The sequence below is a fragment of the Piliocolobus tephrosceles genome, chromosome 8 (genome assembly GCF_002776525.5).
Source record: "Piliocolobus tephrosceles isolate RC106 chromosome 8, ASM277652v3, whole genome shotgun sequence".
Classification (NCBI taxonomy): domain Eukaryota; kingdom Metazoa; phylum Chordata; class Mammalia; order Primates; family Cercopithecidae; genus Piliocolobus; species Piliocolobus tephrosceles.
The window spans coordinates 73308167-73317813 of record NC_045441.1 but is presented as its reverse complement, the minus strand read 5'-3'; the positions used below and the strand labels follow the sequence as shown (position 1 = coordinate 73317813).

General features: G+C 36.1%; 1 protein-coding gene across 5 annotated transcripts in view; it reads left to right on the top strand.

The window, feature by feature from the left end:
- GLCCI1 (glucocorticoid induced 1) overlaps window positions 1-9647 on the top strand; it is a 129206-nt gene that overhangs the window by 29351 nt on the left and 90208 nt on the right. For all 5 annotated transcript variants that reach the window (XM_023224882.2, XM_023224883.2, XM_023224881.3 and 2 more), the window contains exon 2: window positions 6184-6335. In XM_023224882.2, the coding sequence (XP_023080650.1) occupies window positions 6184-6335 (152 nt within the window). The remainder of the gene's footprint in view (window positions 1-6183; window positions 6336-9647) is intronic.

The window sequence follows — 9647 nt, the reverse complement described above, 5'->3', positions numbered from 1 at the left end:
AAATAAATAAATAAATAAAGTAGCTATAGAATATTATAGCTAGTTTATAAAATTTTCAGACTCAGGGTTAAATTATTTAATGAAATTAAATTATTAAAATCTAAATTTCACTTATATATTAGAGCAGTCTGGTTTACTTTTACTCTGGTACTTTCGTTTTGTAAGAGAACCTACTTTGTTTTTTTCAGACTTACATGTTTGAGGAGGTAGTTTTTTTGGTAAGTTTTTTTTATTTTTTTTATTTTTAGTTTTAGTTTTATTTTTTTTTTGAGACAGAGTCTCGCTCTTGTCGCCCAGGCTGTAGTGCAGTGGCGTGATCTCGGCTCACTGCAACCTCTGCCTCTTGGTTCAAGAGATTCACCTGTCTCAGCCTCCTCAGTAGCTGGGATTACAGGCGCCCACCACCATGCCCGGCTAATTTTTGTACTTTTAGTAGAGACGAGGTTTTGCCATTTTGGCCAGGCTGGTCTCAAACTCCTGACCTCAGGTGATCCGCCCACCTCAGCCTCCCAAGTGCTGGGATTACAGGCGTGAGCCACCATGCTGGCTCAGGAGGTAGCTTTTATTGTAACTACTTTCAACTTTTATTTGCATGCAAAATGCCTTGTTTGCGTGGTTGGGTCTTTTTCCGAAGAAGCTATACTGTACTTATCTTTCTTACTTTCTAGTGTTCCTAAGCATTCTACCTTAGAGTGTTTTGTATTTAGGTTTTAAGGTTCTTATTGCCATGGCCAAAACTTAATTTATTAATAGATAATGACCTTTTGAAGGAGCTGACTGCATGTTTAAATTTATTAGATCGAAAAGTTTAGCTGCTAGTCACAGATTTCAAAGAATTGGTTGACTTTTTTGCAGCAGGATATTTTCTAGAGTGTATAGTCAAACTTTTAATGTCTCTAAATAGGTTATTGCCCCCCAAAATTTATTTTTTGAGGTACAGAAAGAAAATATTTCTGTATTTTTATTTTTATTTCCTACATATACATTTATATTTTTCTGTTTTATAATATATAACATATTAGCAATATCATAGATATCCAGTTCATAAAGAAGCAGCTACACGTTACTGCATGCCTATATATTTACCAATAGGAACACTTAGTCAAAATAATTTGAAGACCACAGTTCTGACAGAGTAGTTATAGAAAGTGAACACTAAGGGTAGAGCATGTGATCTTTTTAAAGAGATAGGTAAAGATTCAATGATTAAAAATATAATAGGCTGGGCGCGGTGGCTCATGCCTGTAATCCCAGCACTTTGGGAGGCCGAGACGGGCAGATCACGAGGTCAGGAGATCGAGACCATCCTGGCTAACATGGTGAAACCCCGTCTCTACTAAAAATACAAAAAATTAGCTGGGCGCGGTGGTGGGCGCCTATAGTCCCAGCTACATGGGAGGCTGAGGGAGGAGAATGGCGTGAACCCGGGAGGCAGAGCTTGCAGTTGAGTCGAGATTGCGCCACTGCACTCCAGCCTGGGCGACAGTCCGTCTCAAAAAAAAGAAAAAAAAAAAAAAAATATATATATATATAAAATAAAATAAAAATTAAGGAAATAGAGAGTAAATAAGTGAAAGTAAATATAGATTAGAGTATTATTATACAGACCAAGGGACTCATTTATAGATTATCTATGTATTTAACTTATTATAAAACATTAAAGTGGGCTGAGTATTGTGACTCATACCTGTAATCGCAGTGCTTTGGGAGCCTAAGGGGAAAGGATTGCTTGAGGCCAGGAGTTTGAAATCATCTTGAACAACACAGCGAGACCCCCATCCCCACAAAAAATTTAAAAATTAGCCCGATGTGGTGGTGCACACCTGTAGTCCTAACTACTGTAGAGCTTGAGCCCAGGAGTTCCAGGCTGCAGTGAGCTATGATCACACTGGTACACTCCAGCCTGGGCAGGCGACAGCAATACCCTGTGTCTAAAAAGAACAAGGTTGGGAGTGGTGACTTATGCCTGTATTCCTAGCATTTTGGGAGGCCAAGGTGGGAGGATCGCTTGAGCCCAGGAGTTTGAGACCAGCCTCGTTAACATAGTGAGACCTCATCTCTATAAGTTTAAAAACTTAGCTGGGTGTAGTGATTCGCACCTGTGGTCCCAGCTACTCAAGAGACTGAGGCAGGAGGATCACTTAAGTCTGGGAGTTTGAGGCTTCAGTGAACTGTGATCATGCCACTGTCTTCTAGCCTTGGGTGACAGAACGAGACCATCTATAGAAAACACAAATAAAATAAATTTAACACCACCCCCTCAAAAAAAACCATTAAAAGTGGTTCCTATTGTTTATTTACTAAACTAAAAGGAGTTTTAATAATTAAATGGACTACATACAACTTTTCAAATTGTTTGGAGCAATTTAAGTAGATGCGCAAGTTATTCACTTAGAATGGTGTTTCCTTATCTGGTTATAGCTGACCTTCATATAGGCCTTTTAAATTTAGAGGTCAACTGATAAATGTTGGCTTTGCCTCTCAACAGTTTGTTGTCTTTTGTTTCTTCATGGTGGAAGGAATTTAAAGTAAACTTTAAAATTTTAAACAAATTATTATAAATTAGATAATGGGAGATGTTACTTTTCTGTTTCCCAGTGTTGCTAAAATTAGTAGGTATTTATCACCAGGAAAAATATTCAAAAAATTAATATAAATAACTTCTAGTCGTGTTAATAGAACTAGAAACAGTTTATATGTCTTCCAAGTTACCTATGACGTGGGGAGGAGGTAAAGATAAAAGGAGAAGAAACAAGCAATAAAACAGAAAGCAAGTAGCAAGGAAACATTCCAAAATAGGAAAAAATTACATGACAAGTTAAACCAGATTTGTTATAACATATAAGTGGGATAAGCTCACCTTTTACAATCAGAAGGCTTGCTGCAATGTTTTTTTCAAAAAGTATAAAAACATACTTTGTTTTATGATACACATAAAAAAAATCTTTTAAGAACTTGTAAATGAAAGGATGGGCATACCATGCAAATTAACAGAAAGAAAGTAGAAGGGGGTCATAATATTCAGTATGATAAAATTTAAAAGATAATTAATGGGACAAATTATAATAGTGATGCATATAAGCTGTAATATTGATGTCAATAATCTATATGTACCCTTTGCCATTACATAATGGCCTTCTTTGTCTCTTTTGATCTTTGTTGGTTTAAAATCTGTTTTATCAGAGACTAGGATTGCAACCCCTGCTTTTTTTTCGCCTTCCGTTTGCTTGGTAGATCTTCCTCCATCCCTTTATTTTCAGCCTATGTGTGTCTCTGCACATGAGATGGGTCTCCTGAATACAGCACACTGATGGGTCTTGAATCTTAATTCAATTTGCCAGTCTGTGTCTTTTAATTGGGGTATTTAGCCCATTTATATTTAAGGTTAATATTGTTATGTGTGAATTTGATCCTGACATGGATATTTGATGCAGTTTCTTCCTAGCATCAATGATCTTTACAATTTGGCATGTTTTTGCAGTGGCTGGTACTGGTTGTTCCTTTCCATGTTTAGTGCTTCCTTCAGGAGCTCTTCTAAGACAGGCCTGGTGATGACAGCATCTCTCAGCATTTGCTTGTCTGTAAAGAATTTTATTTCTTCTTCACTTATGAAGCTTAGTTTGGCTGGATATGAAATTCTGGGTTGAAAGTTCTTTAAGAATGTTGAATGTTGGCCCCCACTCTCTTCTGGCTACAAATCAAAACCACAACGAGATACCATCTCACACCAGTTAGAATGGCGATCATTAAAAAGTCAGGAAACAACAGATGCTGGAGAGGATGTGGAGAAACGGGAACGCTTTTACACTGTTGGTGGGAGTGTAAACTAGTTCAACTATTGTGGAAGACAGTATGGCAATTCCTCAAGGATCTAGAGCTAGAAATATCATTTGACCCAGCGATCCCATTACTGGGTGTACACCCAAAGGATTATAAATCATGCTACTGTAAAGACACATGCACACGTATGTTTACTGTGGCACTATTCACAATAGCAAAGACTTGGAACCAACCCAAATGTCCATCAATGATAGACTGGATTAAGAAAATGTGGCACATATACACCACGGAATACTATGCAGCCATAAAAAGGATGAGTTCATGTCCTTTGTAGGGACATGGATGCAGCTGGAAACCATCATTCTCAGCAAACTATCACAAGGACAGAAAACACTGCGTGTTCTCACTCCTAGGTGGGAATTGAACAATGCGAACATGTGGACACAGAGTGGGGAACATCACACACCGGGGCCTGTCGCAGGGTTGGGGGAGCTGGGGGAGAGATAGCATTAGGAAAAATACTTAATGTAAATGACGAGTTAATGGGTGCAGCAAACCAACATGGCACATGTATACCTATGTAACAAACCTGCACATTGTGCATATGTACCCTAAAACTTAAAGTATAATAAAAGAAGAAAGAAAAAGAACCTATATGTGATAAATAATATAGAACTAAAATATAAAGGACAAAAACATGCAAAGAATAAAGAGAATTTTTAGAACTCAATAGTAGTTTAAAGATTTTAGAATACTCTTCTAAGTCTGTAACAGATAAAACTGATAATTATTGCTATATTCTGTAATTTAATTCAATTGATATATAAGACAAGGAACTATATATTCTGAAAACAAAATACCTTCTCTTTGATATATGAAATGTTTATAAGAAATTACCATGTTTTTGGTCACAGGGAAAATTTCAGGTAATTCCAAAGAATAGAAATGGGTTCCACTGGATTCTCTGCCTTCAGTACAATACAATTGGAGCTAAAGTAATACAGATAAAGAGGAACTCTGGTAATTTTCAGATCTTTTCTTACAATTCTTGGGTCAAAGGAAAAAATAAAAACTGCAGTTCTAAGCTATTATCTGCATAGTATGATAACATGCATTTTGTTCTGTTTTTTTTGGTAAACTAATTATTCTGATTTCAGGAACGTAAAGGACAGCATTCAATAATAAGTGTTTCTTCACCCTCTGTAAAGAGGAAGGCATTTTTGATGTGAGATATGACTCTGAAAAGACTCTTAGCCTTGGGAACCTGTAAATCTGCTGGATTCTATCATAGTATGCACATTAGTAGTAAATTATTTAGGATGGATATATGGAAAATCCTCTATAGTTTCCTTATAGATTCGGTATTCAGTGTGATTAATTTTTAACAGAAATACTTGTGATACCCCTATGGGAAGGAGAAGTTATGGCAGATTGATTGAACTATGTATAATGTCTAGAGATATTGGGTTCTTTTTACCTCTGTCCCTTGTTTGCATCTCTTGTTCAGTGTTCCTCTAGGCCTCAAATTCTTCGTCTGTGAATGAGGAAGTTGGATTAAAATATGAAGTTATTTATACATGTTATTTTTATATAGCTGTGAATAAATTTATTAAGTGAATACTGAATGTTGACTCCTATTTAGTCTGTAGGGTTTAAACTTAAGCGCTTAGGGTGCCATGAAAGCAGAGACAGGCAAGTATATCTTGGAAGGGGAGAGGAAAGGGCATTGGGGAAATTTTCTCAGAGTCAGTATGACATTTGAGCTGATTTTGAAGATAAATGAATTTGTCAAGTAAACAAGAAAGTTCTAGGCTTAGGAAGTAGAATGTACAGAGGCAGAAAGAGTGTATTTTACCTTTGGAAAAACACAGGCCATTCATATGATGCTTAGCATGGGATTATGGAATAGCAAGATATTAAACATTGAGGTATATGGCACGCAAATCGTGAAAGCTTATTATGTCATACTAAATAATACGGGTTTTAAATTAAAGACAATGACTAACCATGGAAATGTTTTCTATTTGGGCATGACACTGTAAAATTTAGTTGAAATGGATACAGGGATAGCAGTTAGAAAACTGGCAGTTCAGGTGAGACATGAATGAGAGTCTTAATTAAAATAATGGCAATGAGATGATATGCAGATTTTTATAAAATGGATAGGCTTCATAGGGTCTGTGGAAGCCCTGGAAATGTATGTAAGATTTAACATGAATGTATTTTCCTTGGGACATTGGTTCATACATTTCATCTGATCATACAACAGGGCTATTAGTGTAAATATACATATAATGGGGAAAATTGACAGGATGACATTCTACAAACTATGAAGTTAAAGAACTTTAAATTTTATTTTCTTCACTAATGACTACTCTTTTTTTTTTTCTTCACTTTTTGTAGCGGACAGGGCAAAATCTCAGCAAGCTCGAACCTCTAGTACAATAAGGCGAACCTCCTCTTTGGATACAATAACAGGACCTTACCTCACAGGACAGTGGCCACGGGATCCTCATGTTCACTACCCTTCATGCATGAAAGACAAAGCTACTCAGGTAAAAAAAGCAAATCAATCAAAATAAGTTTATTACCCTGCACTTCTTCTGTTTTGATCACAGTAAAGAAAATGTAATATAATCAAATTTTCCCAAATTTGAAATAAATCCAACCAAGGAAGAAAGGAAAAATCCATTGTTTTAAATAAACTTTCCAAGAATTGTTTTTTGTCATTTGGATTTTAGAAGTTTTGAAATTCTTTAATACTTAAATAGCACATCAGTCTATATTACATGGTTTTAGATATTTACATTTATTAATGTCTAAAATTAATCGACATTAATTTTAAGAATTGCTTTGCAAAAGCAACTAAAATGACTAGTAACCATTTTAGAAAAATATAATTTTTTAAAGAAGAGTTTGCACAGTTCTTGAAAATAATTTATAAAGTAGTAACACATGCTTAATGAAATCTATGTTGGAGAATTTATTTTTTTCTGTTTAAAACCAAGACTAAAAGCCTTCAGAGGGAAATATAAATTAACTGTCACATTTTCCCTATTTTTGGAAGGATCTCCAAGCTTTTGATTTGAAAAGCTTTTCCTCCATGTCAGAAAAAAATCTTAAAACATCTTTATTCATGATTATCTGAGTTCTTGACCATATCTTCATAACTGTAGTCAATCAGCATTTATTGGCATAAAGAAGAATACTAAAAATATAAGAGTTAGTTATAGGCTTTAAAAAACCTGGAGCACAGTTAGGTAGATAAGATACACATTTATAAAAATTGGTAAAAGAAGACAGTTGTAATTAGATGTTAGATGAATGGAGTATGTAAATGTGAGGGCATTCAAAGGAAAGAACATTTTGGGCTTTGTAGGTTAGGGAAGTAGAATAATTAGAGTTTCATGTCTGAAGACTGAGGAAAAAGAAAGTTTTGGACATGATCTATAAAACTCTGCTTCTCAGTTTTTGTCATTTTCTTTCTCAGGGAAGCTTGAAGCTGTGAAATTGGCTGCTTCTTTATCATCTATCTCATCAGTTCTGTCCTTGTAATATTTTATGCTGCCATACTCTTTTGCTTTCCATTCTTCATTTAGTGAGGAAGATGATAAGTTTAATATGGCAGGCAGTGGAATTTCCAAATAGAAATAACTAGCAAAACTTAGAGGTGTAGGCTTGGACAATTAGAGATCTGGACACAGATAATTAATTCAGAACCATCCTTCCAGAGGAGTTAGATTCACAAATATGATAAAATGTAGGTATAGAAAATAAAATTTAAAAATAATAATTAAAAAAAAGAAAAATTTTTAAAATGTAGTTATAGAGTATGAAGGAAGAAGGTCAAGTGATAGAGGACTTAGTTTTTGGAAAGGTGCACGCACACACAACAAAACTAATGTATTCATCTGAGAGCAGCAAGAGGAGGAGGTAGTTAATATTTATTAACTATGTATGGTATACTGTTTGTTTTATAACTTGTTTCATTTAATTCTCACAAGACCATTGCAACATTACACAGATGGAAAAGCAGTCACTCAGGGAACTTAAATGATTTATCTGGGAGTATAACGCTAGAAAGTGTTGGAGTCAGATTTCTAACACAGGCTAATCTATTAACCAATATGAGCTCCATTTTTATTAAAATAGGATTATAGGATAATACATACATACATATGTATGTTATGTATATATATGTACCTAGTGCTGTGACATTGCACTAAAAAATGTTAGCTGTTCTTTTTAGATTACCAAAAACACTCACAAAAAAACCAACATATGAAATGTAGCTATGTGCTGACAGTGTCCAGAGGGAAACATCTTGTTTTTTTTTTTTTTTTGAGACAGAGTTTCACTCTTGTTGCCCAGGCTGGATCATGCCCGTCATGATCTCAGCTCACTGCACCCTCTGCCTCCCAGGTTCAAGCGATTCTCCTACCTCAGCTTCCTGAGTAGCTGGGATTACAGGTGCCCGCCACCATGCCCAGCTAAGTTTTTGTATTTAGTAGAGACAGAGTTACACCATGTTAGTCAAGCTGGTCTCAAACTCCTGACCTCAGGTGACCCACCCGTCTTAGCCTCCCAAAGTGCTGAGATTACAGGCATGCGCTACCGCGCCCCACCCAGAAACATTGTCTTATTCGCTTTTCACAAAAACTCTGAAAAAGAAGAGAAGCCAGAGAAAGATTGAAAAGCTAAGTGAAAAACTGGAATAGTAAAGCCTTAGAAATCAGAGAGAAAGCTATTCTAAGAAAGGAAAAATTGTTGACAGTGTCAGATGCTAAAGAGAGTTCATGATGATTAAGGACCAGATTTGGGGATCAGAGGCACATTGTCTTGGAGAGTGCAGTATTGGAGATAATGGTAGAGTAGGAGACCCAGATATTTGGGAGTTAAGAGAGTGATGTGGAGATAGAAGAAAAGAACACTGGATATGTTTCTTACACATGTCTGGTTTTTTATCTTTGCAGTGGGATTAATAAAACCTAACCTATGATATTACTATGTGATTAAGTATGATACTATTGAAGGCAAATTTGGCAAATACTATATACACATTTAAGTTGTGAGTAGTATATGTAGACATGCCCACTTGTAACATTTGCAGGGTCTGCAGCAAATATAAAGGCCAGTGTACTATATGTATGTAAGTTAAATTAACAAATTATTGAGCAAAATATACTTTGTCCTCCCCCCGACCAATGACAAATAATCTTCATATGGACCTGGAAGATGAGGTTTAAACTAAGAATTCTCAGATTCTTCAGAGTTACGTGCCAGTATATGTCCACATGGGCCAGGCCCACTGGGCCCACCTCGTCTGAGCCTAAGTCCCATTCTCTTCCTGCCCTACAATCTATTCTGTACTTTAAGCTGGCTTTACACATATACTTGGACCCACCAGTCCTCACATTCAAGTGCCATCCTCAAGAAGCAAGAACCAGGGAACGGGTCTGCAGACCTTAGAAGCCAGGCCTACTGCTGTTTGGTCAGGAAATTCCTGGTTTTAGATTACCTAGAGTACAGTCTACAGCCAGGATGGGCTCATAATGTCCATGCTTTTTGCTCCCAAGGTCTCTTATCCCATGGGGAGGGGCATGGCTGCTAGAAGGCCAGAGCAATTTCCCCTAAGTTTTGAGGTCCAGGATAAGGGCTGGTCTGGCTTGCATCTATCTGGATGTAGGTCATTTATTTGAGAAGCTTGACATTGAAAAGAAGGTAAAATATAGGACTCATTTTACAGATGAAGAACCTGAGGCTTAGAGAAGTTAAGTAATTTATACATCATTACATAGCTGTACATTAATATGTACTATATACATATTACGTAACGATGTAACATACATATTGTATATTACATTGTT